This window comes from Vigna angularis, chromosome 5 (genome assembly GCF_016808095.1).
Source record: "Vigna angularis cultivar LongXiaoDou No.4 chromosome 5, ASM1680809v1, whole genome shotgun sequence".
In the NCBI taxonomy this organism is placed as follows: Eukaryota; Viridiplantae; Streptophyta; class Magnoliopsida; order Fabales; family Fabaceae; genus Vigna; species Vigna angularis.
The window spans coordinates 32,867,792-32,886,380 of NC_068974.1; the positions used below are offsets into that span (position 1 = coordinate 32,867,792).

Here is an 18,589-nt window from a genome sequence, read left to right on the forward strand (position 1 = left end):
TTTCTTCTCTCTTCATTCCCCGTCACGTTGTCTTTGACATCTACATATTTGTAATACCAATCTATTTAATCACATTTGTATATTAACTCTTGATTCAAAACTCTATCATTCAGTTGTGATTAAATACATGTAATGGAAATTTATAGGGAAAATATTCTTATATAGACAATTCAGGAACCATGTCATTTACTTTTGCACAATCCATGCCCCTTAACACGGTGTTTTCGAAATATGAAAATAAAATCCTGGGATATTACAAGTTTGTAACCTATATTTTATTGACTAAGAAAGCTCATCGACTACCATTTTATTTATAGCGTTGTAGCACCCTGTGGGTACCAAGGGTCATCGATATGGTAATCCCTTATCTTCTAAAGTTTTTGCGACTTAGACGTAATAATTCAAATCCAGGAAAATATTAAATCTCCTTTTTTTACATACAATAAACAGAAACTAAAGTTAAATGTCCCACAAACTACGCATGCAACAAAGGCTGATGCTGACAAATCAAGGATCAACTCGTTTAAAATGTACAATTTGACAAACCCCCACCCGAACAAGTGTTGCGTTTTCGAAAGACAACTCTAATATAGGAAGAAGTTCCAAGCACAAAAAAAAATCGTAGTTTGTATAACTGAGCACACTTGATCCATTGAATTTGAAGCTACACCTACACCTGTAATGCCAGTAAAGGTGGAATAAGTTAGGTTAAAACAGTACAGCAGAATTCCAGTAAAGTTTGCCCCAGGAAGAGCTTCTTCCCAAGGCATAAGCTTCTTGTCTGACCTGCATTGCATATAATGCCCCATGCAACAATTCCATGGATATCAAGCTCAAAGGATCAGCAAAACGTATCCATGAAAACAACACGGGTTGCATATAACCCCCATACAGGCCCATTTATATCTGTTTGGATGATTTTACAGATTGGGAGTCTTTGAGAGGCTCAGAAGTTCCTTTAATGGCTATATTTCTCAAACCAATTTCCACTGACTCTTTTTCAGCAGCTTCCCTTTTCCTTCTTTCAGACAACTCCTCATTGACGGCATCAGGTTGAGCGGATGTTATTGAGGGCTGAAGAGTACGGGGACCTGCATTCAACCACGGATGACTAAGACACTGAGCAGCTGTTGGTCTCTTTTCTGGGACGAAATCAAGTATTGGAACAAGGAAGTCAACCATGTCCTTTGTGTCTTGCTCACTGAAATTATACTTGTCCATCAGCACCTTATCCATTGGCCAGAATCTCAAATTGCTTATGTGCCTCAAGTCACCATGTGTATTGAAAAATTCTCGAGAATAGCGTCCCCCTAGTGCAATCTGAAGGACATATACAAATTTTTCTGTTCAGCACACAGATGAAATATCAACGTTGACCGATTTTCAGAATGAAATACAGTAAATTACCCTATTTTTCAATTTCTTTTAAGTAGAAAAACTCATTGAAAGTAAAATGGAAAACACAACATGAAGATCTGGAAAATAGTCTGAAACGAAGTTTAAATTTGAATAGTGATTCTTGGATATAAAATCCATACCTTCGGAGGCATCTTCCCAACAAGCTCCATCATCAATGCCAGATGGTCCTGTAAAACAAACGCCTAAATATCACCAAGACAAGATTGCAGTTCATTTTTACGTAGTTATCACTGTTTTTAAACATGGTTTTCCACTAATGTCAAAATTTCCAGCAAGTATAAAGCAAGGAAAAATATATAAAGTGTACACAAAACAACATGGACCTAGAGTCCCAGTGATTTCAATGGATATATATATATATATATATATATATATATATATATATATATATATATATATATTTCCCCCAAAATTTGCTTTAAAATTTCATTGATTAGAACCAAACAGAGAAGACTGATGAAGCCCCAATTTTAACCAGTAGCATGACTTCACAAACTGCAAGCTAAAGCCTCCATTTCATCCTTCAGACGTTAAAAACGAGTACAAAGTTGAAATATCCTTAGTAGGAAAGAAATCACTCTTTAACTATAGGCCTTGTTCTTTTGAGTGGATTTGAGGGGATTTGAGAAGATTTGAAGATAAATTTTTTTGTCGTTTATTTGAGTGAATTTGGAGATAAATGAAAGTGAATTTGGAAATAAAATTTGTGAGAATTAGTATAAAATTGTATTGATGTGACAAATTAAAAAAATTTATTTCCAAATTCACTCTCGTTTACCTCCAAATTCACTCAAATAAACGACAAAAAAATTTATTTTCAAATCCTCTCAAATCCACTCCCTCAAATCCACTCAAAAGAACAAGGCCTAAAAGTGTTCTGCCTACATAAGTTAGCGATGTTCCCAATGAATGTTTTTCTTAATTTCCAAATACAACATGAATTCCAAAGAAGGCTGATATAAATGAAAAAGAATTAAGACACACGCATGATAATATTATTGATTCAACTGCCATGGGCATGTCCTTTGTATTATTGCTCCCAGCCCCAGGGCCCATAATATATTTCCTATTGTCAAATTAGAAATTACAAACTGTATAATTTAAGCAAGGCTTCCAGCAACATAAGTTTTAAATTTCTTTGAGAAAGAAGTATATTCTACCCACCCTTCTCATGGCATATAATTGTTTCCAAAAGATAGCATTTGCCTTTTTCCTTTTGAAAAAAACAGATATTTGTTTAAAATGCGAAGAAATATACACTTTTGCATTCACTCACATGTAACAAAAGCATGAGGATACAAAATTGAATTGTAATAGCAAAGCGACCAAATAAAAATATTAAGCACAAGTGAACTTCCACACTGTTAAAAACACTCAATAGAAAAAAGTTCATGACAGTTAAGCATGATAGTGTTTTTAGGGGAAAAGAGGTGCAATTACCTCATCTCTATCATAGTTGTCACCACTGTGAGGATCAAAAAGAACATCACCAGTGGCAAGCTCAAAGCAAATGCAAGCAAAGGACCATAAATCTGCTGGGGTTGAGTATTTGGATCCAAGAAGAACCTCAGGACACCTATATTGCCTTGTCTGAATATCATTTGTGAATTGTTTGTAAGTCCAACAAGCACTTCCAAAATCAACCAGCTTGCACCTAAGATCAACGGCTGCTAGCAATTTCTTTTTCATCAAACGGCTGCTACTCATATGACTATGACTTCCTTGTGAACCATCCTTTTCAAAATTCTTTGTTGATTCATCTTTACTCAGAGAACTATCAGGTTTATCTTCAACAGATTCTACACTTGATTTTACATCATTGCCACAATCTTCTTGCTCGGGTCCTTTATAATCCTCAGCTTCCTCTGAAGTTTCCGTCCTAACAAAGCCTTGAGCTACCTTAGCCTTCCTCTTCACTTTCTTTTTCTGGTTCTTCAGTGGATCTCCATTCAAAATTTTATTGTCTTGGTGAGTCCCATTATTAGACGCAGCCTTATCCTTGGTATTCGGAAGGATGAGTGAAGCACCTGATTTCCTAGGATCTTTGGATGGATTTATCAGTGACTGAAGCAACACATTTTCTGGCTTCAAATCAGTGTGTATAACAGAAAGCTCACGATGCAAGTAATCTAAGCCCACCAATATATGAAAACAGATTTCTTTAACCATATGGAGTGGAACCCCACGATAGTCAGTATATTTAATAAGGGTGAGAAGATTGTCACCCAGGAATTCAAAAACCATACACACATGCTGTCCATTAGGCCCCGAATGCTTGAAATGATCCAAAAGCTTCACAACACATTTCTTATCATCCAGGTCCCCCTCGGCTATTTGTTTGAGAATCTTTATTTCATCCATTGCAGCTTCAGTGTAATGTTGGGCACTCTTTTGAATTTTAAGGGCTACAAAACGCTGCAAACAAAAAACTTTCCTATCAGTAAGAGATTCAAACTCCAAAGTTCAACATTTACAAACAGCGACAAGTTAAACATGGTGGATGTTTCCTTTGTTAACTTGTGTCACTTTTTCATTTCAGTTTACATGTTTTCACTGATAAAGGCATCCAATAATAACTAGTCAAATTTAGTAAGCTTGCGACTTCTGATTAACTAAGAGTGTAAATCTTATACTAACAAGTAAGACTGTCCCAAAGGCTTCAGTACCATATTTTAGCACTCTAACATAATCAGTTCCTTTAAAAGTCCATGGAATCCTTTCCCAACCCCAACCCAAATGGTCCATTTCCCTTTCACGGCTTCATTCACCTAGAGTCACTCAACGTGGGACTCCTAACAAATAGTGCCACATAATTTTCATTTAGCTCCCTACGTTCAAGGTTCTATAAAGTCTCTTCTCATTTCCCACCCTTCCCTCGCAACTAAAACAAGAAACTGGAAAAATCTGTAACATTCTCATAATCATTACTCCAAAAACATCACAGGGAAGCAACTAAACGCAATGGAGTTCTCGAAAAACGAGGAACTAACAATTCAACGTAGTGAGTGATCGAAGTCCAAAGACATAAAAAAAGCATAATGTGGGCAATTATAACATGAAAACCAAAGGAACGGAGTTGAAAAATGGAGGTACCGAAATGAGAGTGTCCCAAGCGAGCCAGACGGTGGAAAAATGGCCCCAACCGAGCTTGGACTGCACGACGTAGCGGCCGTTGTTGAAAGCATCGCCGATTCGAACGGCATGGTACCCTCCACGCCTGTAATCCTCCATGCATTCCTCCTCTGAACTGTAATTTTCGTTCCTCTCCATCAAATGCTTCGGTTACAAATCCCAATTTGTTTGAGTCAGAGAGAGGCGAATTGGAGTTAGGGTTTTTGAACTTTACCGGGAAAATAAAACCACCGGAATTTGAGAGTGACTGAGGGAACTATAGTTATTATCATTGTGACTGCCATTAACGAATTAAAAAATATGAAAAAAGTTTTTTTTAACTCCTTCCCTTCACTTTGTAACAGTTCGATTTTTATGAAAAATTCTGACTCTTATTTTCAAAATTTAAAATTCAAAACAATGTAACTAATCCAGCAAAATTTATTTTGGTTTAATATCTATTTTGTCCTTAAGTTCGGTAGATATGTTCAAAGTAGTTTTATCTTTTTTAGACATTAGTCTCATATTTTATAAAAAAGCTTAATACCTCTTTTGGTCGCTCGAAAGAGGGGAAATGTAATAATCGTCCTACCTTTTTAAAAAAGTTAAAAACGGTCTCAACTTTTGAAAAAACTGGTCAAGTTAATCCTTTTTTGTTACGGCGTCAAATTTCTAACGGTGCATCTGCCATCCTGGAGAAAACTTAATGACGGTCCAACTTTTGTGATTGCGTGGCACATCGAGGTAATTGTTAAGACTTTGACAAGTGTACCAAATCGTTCTAAGTAATAAAACCGGTAAGACCAGATATCGTTTCCCAAGAGACTCGTGTCACCAAACAATCGTATAATTTCCAACTAACTTATACTAAAGAATGCTTCATAATTTGTGTTTTTGTGCAAATAAAGTAAACATGAAACATAATTGATAAAAGTGATCTTAGATACTCAAACACTTGGAAATGATAAGATTAGAAATGATATGGAATGGTATTGTTGGGGGTATGATTTCACCTACTTCACTCTTATGTATAGAAAATCACTTCCTCTTCATTAATATGTCAATGTCAATCTACTAAATTACTCAAACCCAATCCCTTGGTAGAGAGAGCCTAGACTTCCTTATTAGGCTCCAATCCCTTGGAAAACCTAACAATTATTTCTGCATTAAGAATTGAGATCTTAAGACAACCAAAGGTCCTAGCTCTATCCCTAGATACTATTTCCTTTAGGTGTTTAATCCAAGTCCAGATTTACCAAACATTTCCCAATATTAAGCAAACCCTAAAATCATGTAATGGGTAGCAATTTCACAACAAGCATTAAGAAAGGGAATTAAACACTAACAATCAATGAAAGAGGCATAAATTCATTCAAAACATAGTAGTTTACATAAGAATTCAGTGGCTACATCAATCCCCCAACAATAATGAAACTAGCTCTCCATGAATGGAGAGCTCAAGCTTACAACAATGGTGGAAATGGAAGAAGGAAGAAGACCCAAGGTTGAAGAAGGACTGTTCCCATAGCTCCTAGCTCGCCTTCAAGAGCTCTAAATGAGAGAAATCGTGTTTGGGCAGCCAAAGATCCTTTCCCCTTTGCGTTTTAGGGTTAAATAGACTCTGTCTGCCACATCAGTAAAAATCGCGCCCGGCGCCCTCTGTCAGTCGCGCCCGGGCGCGAGGCTCTCGGGAAAAATCGAAAACTCGCGAAAAGTCGCGCCCGGCGCGGACCATCTGGATAAATTGAAATCTGACGAGCGTCCTCTTCTCTGGCCTGGACGAGCGTCCTAAATCTTGGACGAGCGTCCTCTTAGCTCCTGGACGAGCGTCCACTCTCTTGCAGGACGAGCGTCCTCTCTGCTAGCTGGACGAACGTCCAATTCTGATCGATGGACGAGCGTCCTCTTTGCTAGCTGGACGAACGTCCAATTCTGATCGATGGACGAGCGTCCTCTGCTCTCTTCGCTGGACGAGCGTCCTCTGCTCTCTTCGCTGGACGAGCGTTCTGCCTGGCTGGACGACCGTCCTCTTCTGCCTGAACGAGCGTCCGCTCTGCGACGAGCGTTCTTGCGTTGCTGATGGTATTTCTGCGTGCTAACTTCTTGGTCCAGTTCTATACATTATTGGAGACTCTTCCAAGCTTATTTTTAGCTACAAAATAAGGAATTTTTGATGAAAGTTCATCAAAGTAGCCAAAAACACAATTATTTAGAAAACAAGACAAAAGAGGAGGATTTAACAAGTTATAAGTTAGAAAGGAGTTGATTTTGTTACTAAAATAATGGTAAAATTTAGCATTATCAGTAATATAATATGTCAACTTTTAATTTTTTTAAAAAAAGTTGTTTGCCACATCAGCTTTATCTTCCACCTCCAAAAACGTTACAGCCAGAAGTTGCCGCCATCAACACCTCAGACCACCGCTAAGGCTATCAGCTTCTTCCTAACAACCAGATCACATTTTCCTCCTCCATGTACAACTGCAACGAAACCAAAAAAACACCATCTTCTTCTTCGCTAGACTTTCGAAAAAACTCAGAAACAAAAACGCGAGCTTCTCCACCAATCTCCTCCTTCGAAACTTGCAGGAAATCGCATAAACCCAGAGAAACCCAAATCGAGCCTCATTCATAGCCATCGAGAACCTACGAAAACCAAATCCCAAATGAATACTAATAGCAGAACAGGAAAGCCCAAATTAGAAACCCTAATCGCGAGTTCATCGCGAATAAAAAAATGCCAGATAATTTGATTGGAAAAAATTGGAGGAAATTGTGAGTGCGTATGAACTTTGCCCAGTAACCAGTAAGTTCAACATCCAAATGAGCCAAATTGTACACAATTTCAATCCCGTGTAATCTACAGTAATCAATCTCTTTCTTAATGGACTTCAAGAGGTCATGATCTCCAATAGGGTTATCATAAGGTTTGGGAGGGGAAGTAGTGATGAGCAAGATGTGAGGTTTACCTCTGATGAAATTAGGGTATTGAGGGTTTTGAGTGAGCCAATTTTGGCACTCTTGGTCCCAATTATTGATTTTGGGACCGAGGGTAAAGGTAGCGTTGGGGTTGAAGGGTTACTGGTCATCGGGATCGGAGGGGTCGACGTCGGATCGAATCTCAGCGAGGATGTGGTTGGTCTCCTTGATAAGGTTCTGGTTGACGGCGTCAGAATCAGAGGAGCCGAGATTGACGCCAATGGTGCCGCGGAGGACGAGGATGGTGACAAATCCGCATAGTATAGTGATCTTGATGTTGTTGAAGGTCATATGGATCTGGCGGTCGCGGGAGATCCCGGTGGCGCGGCCTCAAGCGTTGGAGGTGGGTAAACGGGCGCTGATGCTGCGCTTGTGGTGATTGTCTTGCCCCTCACCCTCAGTGCGACACAATCACAAAAACTAGACACATAATTAAGTTTTCTCCAAGATGGCAGCTGCACCGTTAGAAATTTGACGCCGTAACCAAAAAGGATTAACTTGACTAGTTTTTTCAAAAGTTGGGACCGTTTTTAACTTTTTAAAAAAGGTAGGACAATTCTGAAGATTCCCCCTCTTTCGAGGAACCAAAAGAGGTATTAAGCCTTATAAAAATGGTTCAAGTTGGTACTTTTTACTTACAGCGTTAAAATCTCTAATTGTCTCTAGATCAAAACTGAATGAGTTGTCCAGTTATTGAGTGTGTGGCAAACTCAGCCAATAAGGGATTACCACGTGGCAGTCCCCTTCCCAGCCAAATTAGGGTTTCACACAATTGTAGAATGGTGTTTGCGACGCAAGAAACGTTCTCTCTCCTCATCTGCGGCAGCTGCTAGTTCTTTCATTGCATGAAGGAGCTCGCGATGCGTGGAGGTGATGGAGGAGATGAGCTCGCGGGCTTTCAAATGTTGGTTGTGGAGGATCGAATTAGGTGATTTGGTTTCTCAGCTTTTCTGATTTCTGATGCATGTTTTGAATCGAAGGAGAATGAACTCATGATTAAGGTTCAAAAGGGTGGATTGTGATTCTCGTTTAAGATTTTTCTATAGGCACCGTCACGATTGAACGAGCATCGTTGCGGTGGAGACGATTTGCGATTTAGGGTTTGATGCGTTTATGATTTTGTGCAGGTCGTCATGGCTGCTGAAGGTGCATAATGAAGGTGGATGGTGGTTCTGCAATTCGAAACGAAGATAGTGTGACGTTCACGCATGGAGGTTGATGGTGTGGTGACTATGGAGGTTTGATTGTGCGAGAAGATGAACCTGTGATGGCGGTAATGGCGGCATGGTGGCCCTATGGTGGTGTTTTCCAAGTTGCCAAGTCAATTGACCTCAGCATGTCACTCAATCAATAACTCGACAACTCATTCAATTTTGATCAGGGATACACCGTTAGCGTTTCTAACGCATTAAGCAAAAAAAAAAATCAACTTAAACCGTTTTTCCAAAATATAAGAACATTTAAAAAAATATAGGACCACTTTGAACACATCTACTAAACCTAAGGACTAAAATAGATATTAAACCTTTATTTTACCAACAAATCTACACATAGCTAGAAACACATGCACTCCCTTTTGCTATAGTAAAAGTTTTATAAAGTTAAAAAATATTTTTTATAAAAATAATAGTTTTTATTATTTTGGTACAGTTAATTTTTTTTTAAATTGTAAAAGAGTAAAATTGGAAAATGATTTTTTAAATAAAGATTAAATATTTTTTAATCTATAAATATATATATATATATATATATATATATATGCAAAATTGGAATTTGTTCCTGTATGGGGTCGAGTCACCTAAATTCATGTACTTTCTGCTGCCCCCGTCCAGTCTTTCCGTGATCCAGTCTTCTGATGGTCAAAGTTCGTCCGTCCTGTACGCTTGGGAGGGTACCTGTTAAAGGTGCTCCGAAGCTTAAGTCAGTAAAGGTCTGATCGGTTGTTTAAATGCGTAATTAATGAGTTTGTCTACCTCTCACCTTTGACGTGTATTTATATTTTTGGTCGTGGGCCTAGGATTAACAAGGCCTTAATCACGGCCCAATCCAGAGCTCAATCCTCTAATCAGTGTTTTACCTTAATCACGCATGGAGGAGACCTACCTGTCACAACCGTCCGGTTTGGGTGTGTTGAGAGGTATCGTCTGTCCCATGTGTTTGTCTGGGGCCGTTCGGGAATCATCTGGTACAGAATTCTAGATCAAATTTCATACATCTCAATTTAATGGTGTTATTTTTTTCATGTACTAAATAATATTTAAGGTTATAATTTAAATTAAAATATAAATAATTTAAATATTTTACACTATAGAGAAAGATTCACATAGTTGTCTTGAAAAGATTATATTTATTTATTTCTAATTTAAAAATAAAACTGAGATAACAACGAATTTTAATTTTACATTTTTTAAGACTAAAAATATATTTAATTTTTTAAATAATAATTTTAAAAAATTAACATAAAAAATCCAATTATAATAGTGGTATTGATTTAATTGAAAGAATTAAAAAAAATATAAACACCAAGAAAGGTAAATCTCCTTTATGCATAACATTATTAATAAATATAGATTCAATTTTTTGGTATCATATATTTTTTATTTATTTTATCCTTTAGTAACCATGCTTTTAAATTTAAATAATTACTTATAATAAAGAAATATTTTTTAATTTTATCTTTTTTTAAATAATTATTTATATAATGAAAATATAGAAATTATTTTTTTTATAATTATTTTAAATAAAAAATATTTTATGACTTAATAATTTTTTGTTACAATAAAAAATAATACACATATATATAGCATGCACTACTGAATAATAAATAAAATATATAACATATTTTATTATTCTATATTTATATAAAAATTAAGTAATATAAAATGTTCTCTAAATAATGGTCACACTTTGATTTCCATACTAATTTGATCATAAATAATAAATAATATTATTTAAGTAAATATAAATAATAAGTCATTCAAGACAAATTTGTTGATGCCATGTTACTTTAAAAAAAAACACCAAATTTAAATATTAAACAAGTGTTATTTTTTATATATATTATGAATAACTTATCATTTGAAATTTACTACTCTGAAAAACAAAATCTTTTTAATGCATCATTTAAAAAAAAATGTCTAACTTACTTTTTCATTTTTTTTTAAATTAACCGAATAATTTTTTTTTAAATTATTATTTTTGATAAATTTTATATAAACTATTAAATAATCGACCCACTTAACAGACATATATATGTTATATCATCTAATTATTATAAATTATTACAATAAATTTAATTTCAAAAGTGTAAAAACTAAAAAAGAGTATAAGAGTATTGATGATTTTTAATTATCACATTTGATTATTTTATTAATAAAATATTAAAGCTATAAATAGATTTTCTAAGTTTTATTTTGTAAATTTTCTTTTTAAAAAATGTATCACTAACTAGATTTTTAAACTTATTCTTTATCTTTTTAGAAGTAAAAAACTATATCTGTAAAAAAAAACTATGTGATTCTATTCAATTAGAGTGAAGAACAAAATAAATTTACCTTTTATTCGTTTTTAGATTAATTTGCTTTTTAAACTGCATTTCGGTTGGAATTCAACACGTGACTTAAAATAGTTCAAAGTAAACATTTATTTATATATGACCATAAAGACATGGTTTGACTTTTAATTAAAGTTTTAATCTTACAATTAGATCATCATGTGAGATATAGAACTCTAAGGAATAGTTCTAATTTAGTGAGCTAATTCCATGAAGTAAAGGAAGCTAATACTAGATATTGTTTTTTGTACTTTTGTTAGATTGTATGTCTATACTTAAGTTAATTTTATAATTATTTGGTTTAAGCTACTAGACTAACATCTATGAAAATTTATGTTGAATGAAATTGTAGTGAATGAGAAGTCTGTTAAATTGGATGTGTTTAATTGTTTCTTGAAATTGTGGAATGGTTGAGAATGAGCATTTATGTTTGAACAATTGGTTTCAAATAGTACATTTCTAAACTGAATTGGTACCAATTAGGATTTATAAAAAGGATAAAATTACTTATTAGAACCAATCAAACAAATTGAGGTGTCATTCCCCACTAGTATAATATGGTGTTGGACGCTAAGTATCTACCACTGGGCACCACCTTGAAATATGAAGTTAGTGAACTTTAGTGGCTATAGTATTAGGTGTCACGTTATAGGCGTTAGGCTCTCACTTTACAGTGACATCATAGTTGATTCACGTTATGCGTTAGAGATTTTTGCTAGGCAAAAATATCAAACTGTTGGACACAAATTTTAAATTTTCTTTTAGGGAAGCCCTTTATCTAACCTAACATTCGTTGTCTTCTGTATCCACTGGACGATGTTGGTTGAAAAAAGTTTGATAGTTTGAGATGTGATATTTTCATAATAGATAGTTCCTATTCTTCTTCTTCTTTTAAGGAATGTTTTATATAAATGTTATTCAACATAATGACAAAATGGAATGTTTGGATTGGAAGGTTACTATAATTGTGTGTATTATATGAATATGGTATTCCTAAGAGGCAATTATATATTGGTTAATATAGTGTTATACATTGATTAGGGATCCATATTGTGAAATTACCTTAACTTTACTAAATCTACAGACTCATATAAAGATTAAAGTTTAGGTAATAAGAGTTGAAGAGAAACCCCTTTTGTAGTGAAGTAACATTGTCATAAGAGATTGAGACTTTGTAAATTAGGTGGATTGTGACATTTTATTTCACGAGAAATTAAGGTTAGGTTTCAATCCTTTACTCAAGGGTAAAACCGGTATTTGCAAAGAATAGGGGTGCAAGAAGAAACGACCTCGACAAAGCCGTGGTTAGGTTCATGACGCAATTCATTAACCTAAGCCACAAATTAGGAGGCCTTTCAATTATCAGGCTTAGGACAGGGACCAATCTATTATACACATTTAACAATAGAAAGATGTTTGAAAACTATTTCTGTAACTTTTATTTTATTTTCTGAGAAAAATCGACAAAGGCTGCTATGTATCCCAGAATAAGGTTTTTGTTTTGGTTATTGGAACGCTTTTATCCCAATTGATTGTTGAGTGATGCTCACTCCACCACCTCATCTTTTCCGTACACTTCAATTTTTTTAAATTCTAAATTTATCCTTTTTATTTTTTACTTTTACCAATTTTACTTTTTATTTTTTTAAAACCTTAATCCAATCTCCTCTCACTTTCACTTTTCCTTTCACTCTCAACAACAAACCTCATCCCTCAGTATCACTTTCTCTCTTTCTCTTAATTTTTACTTCCGTTAACACAAAATTTGACAGCATAAAAAAACCTTAAACTCAAGTGTTGAAAACTGAATTTAATTAATATATATATATATATATATATATATATATATATATATATATATATATATATATATATATATAATGTAAGGAATTGTCTTGTTATTGTTTGATTCATTGGTAACATGATTGAGTTTTATAACTATTGAATAAGTTTTATATATTATCATGTAAAGTATTTTACTCAATCAATGACTAGAAATCTCTGCTATAGTTTTATATTAAAGTAAGTAACTAACTAAATTTCCAACCACCAAACTAAAGTTTTCTCCTTTAACTTTATGACTTGGGATAGGATAGGAGGGAAACAACTGAAGAAAAAAAAGAAAAGTGGAGTCTTGCAAAGATAACCCTCTCTATATAGACCCTACTGAATAAAGAATAAAGAATAAAGAATAAAGATAATATTTTTATTTTTCAACAACAACAAAAAAACTCTCGTTTATGACCAAAATGTCCATGAATATTGACAAAAAAAAAGTTCATGGATGTGTTTGAAGCGCCATAATTCATGATTCAAATATTCAAAATGTAAATGTGATTAAACATATGAGATGGTGATATAAAGTGAAAGGGATAAAGAGGTTCCAGCCAGATACTTCTGGTGTGTTCTATAAAACCACTGCTGTTGATGTAATTATGAGTAAGATATTGTAGGTATAATAAATTTTAACGTAAAGGAAATTATATAGACGATTTGGGATCAGAATAATGGTGAATTTTAGATGATATGCACTAGATTTTAATTTAGTGAGGTTGAAAAGTAATAGGATTCCAAAATCATTAGATATATTAGGTGATTTTATATTATATAGATGATATAAATCTCATTTTTCATTTATATATTGTAAACTTTTTATTTAAAATTTAAGTGTTTTTCATAAATACATCATAACCTGTGATAGAACTTCTTAAATCAACTCAACTTCTCCAATAAAAAAACACTTTAATAGTAAGTTGATTATTATTGAGAAAGAATAAACAAGTAGGATATTCTTTATAGAAAATGGGATAATTTTTTTCCCTTAACCTTGTTCAACTTCATTTTTCTAACATAAAAAGTAAAGAATATTTTTTTATGATTAAGATGTGAACATTTATTTATATTATTTATAACTATATATACTCTTTACAATATAATTATTTTTTTTTTAAAAAAACTAATAATTATTTTGACATGTTTTCTATAGAACTGTATTAGATGTTTTCTTTTTCTCCATTCATTAGTAATTAATTTTTTTTCTCCATTCAATCCATTTTTGCTCATACATATTTAAAAATGCATTTATATTTAGGCTAGTTTATTGAAAAGTGATGTAATAAAAAAAGTTTTCCGTTCCAAAATAGAAAAAAAAAACACCCAATTAACTTTATATAGAAACTAAATATTAAAATCACATTTAATTTAAGTATATTACTTTTGTCCAAAATTATTTGTCAATATTTTTTAGATAATTGGTATTTTTTTCATAAAGGTATGAATAAAAATATTTAATACAAATGAACAAGTTATAAATTATAAGAAATTTTAAGTGTATCTAAACCATAAAAATTTTAAGAATGGGTTTGTGAACTTGTATTCCACTCACTTAAATTTTAAATGATAATGAAAAATAAAAAAAGTTCAAAATATGTCAAATTTTGAAATGGCACTTTAGTCTAGCCACCGTTTAAAGCAATAATGAAGTTGTCTCAACACTTTTTGACAATTTATGGGATAAGAAAAGAAGAAAAAAATATCATTAGCTTTACGTGTAGATTTCGGTTCTTACATGGCTTTCAAACATAAATAAAATACCTAAAATGGTCATTGACAAGTATAAAAAAATAATAAAAGAAAAATAGTTTTTTCTTTCAAACAATTGAAGAGTATTCTGAGACAATAAAACTTATCGACTGAAATATTAAAACTTTAAAAGTAATTCATTCTTAAATTGTTACTTTAATAAGATTATAATAAATACTATTTTTAAAATATTCTCTATGAAGTTAATAGCATATATAATTATTTATAAAGTCAAATTACTTTATAATTATTTAAGAACTTTTAAGACTACAGTGATTTTTAATCGTTTATATAAACCAAAAACCAAGTTTCTGAAAATTTGAAACTCGCAAAACTGATGATATTGGTCACGAAAATTCAATAGAGATCATCACAAGACCATAACCCAACTAAAATATAGTTTGAAAATCAATTTACAAAATTTTAACTATTTTAGAAATCTGTTGAGTGATTTCTATTTTATAATGACATATTGGATTACGACTAAGTAGGTTGAATAAGAGCAACTAATTGCACTAACTTTGAAAAGATAAATAATCCAATCATAGACTTTGGAAGAAGTTAAAAATCAATTATTTTAATGAGTAATGAAAGACAAGTGTCGACGCATAAGTAAAAGCAATTTACCTTTCCTAAGAAAAAACAAAAGCAGTTTACCTGGAGATTTGTGTCAACTTTCAAAATTAAGATGACTTAATCATTAAGCTTGGATATGTAAAATACAAATATTTTTTTATAAAATTTATTTTAAAAATTTAATCCATATTTTCAAGACATTCAAACCTTGGTATTAAGAATAATAATTAAATAAAATATGTCAGTATTAACTATAACAGTAAATATATACTGATGATATTAATTGCCTTATGTTTTTTTTGGGTCAATATGTATTGTGTTCACTTGTTTCTTGGGTTTTTTTAGTCTGATGTTTTAATTGATAAGTCCTCTTTGGATGTAGACGTATGTTTATGTTTTTTATTGGAATAGTTTTCAAATACACTTTGATGCTTTTGATGTTTTGTAGATATGTTATAAATGACAATGTAGTAATAAATAATTTAATTGACATACTTTTAATAAATAAGGACTATGTATAAGGATTTTATGGAGGTTGATTATTGAGCTATAGGGTTTATAGATTTATTTATTTTAAGATTTTTTTAATTTGTTTAATTATTCTTGATTTCTTTACAACTTAGTCATGATTTATTTTTGGGTTAAATATGTTTTTAGTCTCTAAACTATTGGCTGTTTCTAGTTTTCGTCCCTCTTTCAAAGTAAGGTACAATTTGGTCCTCATTCTTTTCAAAACTTTGGTTTTAATCCTCGAAAACTAACACTGTTAAAAGTGTGCTGACGTGGCTAACGGTTCACTGACACACGATTTTTTTTGAAGTGTTTCTCACTTTTTCTCCCCTTCTCTCTCTTCCTTCCGTCTTCCACAAACAAAAATATTAAAGTGAATAATTTGCCTCTGCAATCGACCTAGCACAGAAAGAAGAAGCTTGAGCGATGATAAAAAGAAAAAGAAAACTGTGAAGGGGAAAGAAACTTGGTGATGGACGCATTTATCCACCGCAAATAAACTAACTCTTCAAGATCTGAACATCTATCTGCATGTAATTGCTCAAGTTCTTTCGTCAACCCTTCATTCTCTTGTCTGAGACGTTCACCTTCTTCCTTCAGAGCTTGTGTCTGCATCCAAAAGCATTAGTTATCAAATATTTTTCAAGTTAAAAAAGCAGTGACTGAGGGTGTGTTTATTTCTATTTTTCAAAACTGATTTTAGTTTTCATCTTGCTAATAAACAAGGGTGTTAATTGAGGGAGAGATTGGACAAGATTAGAACGAAAAAAAGATGAGAAAACATCTTCCAGCTGTTTCTGTTTTCTGGTTGTGAAAAACTAGTTTTGTAAACAATTTCAAAACTTGTTAGATTTTTTATGGAAATTGATTTAAAGTAGTGTGGAATTGTTTGAGAAAACAGTTTTTAAAACAAAGGGGTGAGAGGGGAATCAAACTGGCACCGAGTCATTGGATTGCTTGTAACTTGTAAGTAATATTACTACCTCGGCTTCTTCTAGAACAGCATTTGCAAGGAGCTGAGTAGAATCCAATCTTCGAGATAAGTCAGAATTTTCTATCTGGAGTCTCAAATTAGATTTTCTCAATTGCTCTATCCAGGTGCGACCGCCACGACCGCGATACCTTCCGCTTCTTGCACGCGCCATTTGAAACGACGCCCGCGCTCACCGGTCCGCTAGCCGCGGCGCCTCCAACTCCGTCGCCACGTAGAGCAGAAGAAGAAGAAGAGGGGTGAAGTTGGGTGGAAGATGTAACCAGGGATGAAGTTGGGTGGAAGACGGAAGGAAGAGAGAGAAGGGGAGAAAAAGTGAGAAACACTTCAAAAAAAAAATCGTGTGTCAGTCAACCGTTAGCCACGTCAGCACATTTTTAACGGTGTTAGTTTTCGAGGATTAAAACCAAAGTTTTGAAAAGAATGAGGACCAAATTGTACCTTACTTTGAAAGAGGGACGAAAACCAGAAACGGCCAATAATTTAGGGACTAAAAACATATTTAACCCTTTATTATTTTTACATACATAACATTTTAAGTATTTCATTTATTATTGTAGTGTTGACCGAGATATTTTCAAAATGTAAGTTGGGATGTCTTTCTCTTCGGCCTAATAGTACATTAGTCCCTTAGGATCGAGGTGATTTAGCTTAGAGTCATCTGGTAAGTGATGCAAGAAAATTTATTTTATTTTTGTGCGTTTGACTTTCTTAAACCATATTGATACAGTATGTACTAATTTTGAGATTTTAATAAATATAGAGGTGTACGAAGAAAATAGAAGATGCATGAAGAAATATAACTCAACTTAAAAATATTATGTTGTAACTTACTTATAACTTTTCCTTATTGAAAAACAAATGATATAAAATAAATAAATAAGGTTATAGAAAAATAATATAATTGTTAGATACAAACCTATAAATACATATAGAAAACAATGTATCTTTATTTTATACATTTATAAATATGTTTTTCTAATAATTGTCACTCTCACATAATTTACTTAATTACTTTTAGTAAATTCTCTCTTTTCCATAATATTTTTTTATCTTTGTTTCACTATTGAATTTTTCTTTTGTTCTTAGTTTTTTTAAATCTTTCAAACTCGATTTAATATTCCCTTATGAACTTGGGATTATTTTTTTATGTAAAAGTTAAGAAAATTATTTTTTAGATTTGATAATGTGTTTGAACATCAATTTTTGTTTCAAGTATTTTAGTTTCAGGACACTGAGCTTCAAAAAGTATTGTCGAACACTCATTTTGCAAAAGGATTGGTGTTGAGTGACCCTGAGCACCATTTTTTACTAGAAGGATAGTTTTTACCATTGTGACGGATGCTGAAAGTTACCTTTTGTGAAAAGTCTAACGCTGAGCGTCATCTCTGAACATTATGTCTAAATTTTTTTTCTTTGGCTATTATAAGTAGGTTTATAATGGATCGTATATATGTTTATAAACATTATAGTGTTTGAAGAATATGATGATAATGTTGTGAATATGTTTGGTGTTGAGGTTGAAAGAATTTGAAGGAAACGTTCTTTGTGATAAAAATATTCATGTATGTATTAACATAGGGAAGTTAAAAGTATCTTGAATTTTAATAATTATTCACACTCAAATAAAATAAAATAAGTAATATAGTAAGAGTCATAAAAGGTCTAAGTCACTCTGAGTCTAAGACATATGTATTTAGACAATTAGATATAGTGTTAACGATTTGTATGAATATATAACTTATGTGATATTGTGCATGTTTATAAATTAGTATACTATAAATAGAAAAATTTAAATCTTTTATACATTAATTTATCTTTTTTACAATTTTATGTTTTAAGATGATCCGTATAAACAGATGTTAAGA

At 32.6% G+C, this 18,589-nt stretch overlaps 1 protein-coding gene across 2 annotated transcripts; it reads right to left on the reverse strand.

Moving 5' to 3' along the window:
* Positions 1–416: 416 nt before the first annotated feature.
* LOC108338916 (uncharacterized) lies at positions 417–4,860 on the reverse strand. Of its 2 annotated transcripts, XR_001833086.2 has the most exons (5): positions 4,513–4,823; positions 2,860–3,834; positions 1,539–1,586; positions 787–1,320; positions 417–676 (listed from the first exon to the last, which is right to left on the reverse strand). XR_001833086.2 is itself a non-coding variant. In XM_017575986.2 (4 exons), the coding sequence occupies exons 1-4, from the start codon at positions 4,687–4,689 to the stop codon at positions 901–903; spliced, it is 1,620 nt and encodes a 539-aa protein (XP_017431475.1). In that variant the 5' UTR covers positions 4,690–4,860; the 3' UTR covers positions 417–900. The 2 variants fall into 2 exon arrangements, 1 of the variants encoding a protein (XP_017431475.1); XM_017575986.2 differs by having other exon boundaries at positions 417–1,320; positions 4,513–4,860.
* Positions 4,861–18,589: the final 13,729 nt, after the last annotated feature.

Coding starts and splice junctions, on each gene's coding strand:
- LOC108338916 (XM_017575986.2), bottom strand. CDS start 4,689: ATGGAGAGGAACGAAAATTACAGTTCAGAGGAGGAATGCATGGAGGAT. Junction 1,587..2,859: donor ACAACTATGATAGAGATGAG/GTAATTGCACCT, acceptor TTTGTTTTACAG/GACCATCTGGCATTGATGAT. Junction 1,321..1,538: donor TTGGGAAGATGCCTCCGAAG/GTATGGATTTTA, acceptor TATGTCCTTCAG/ATTGCACTAGGGGGACGCTA.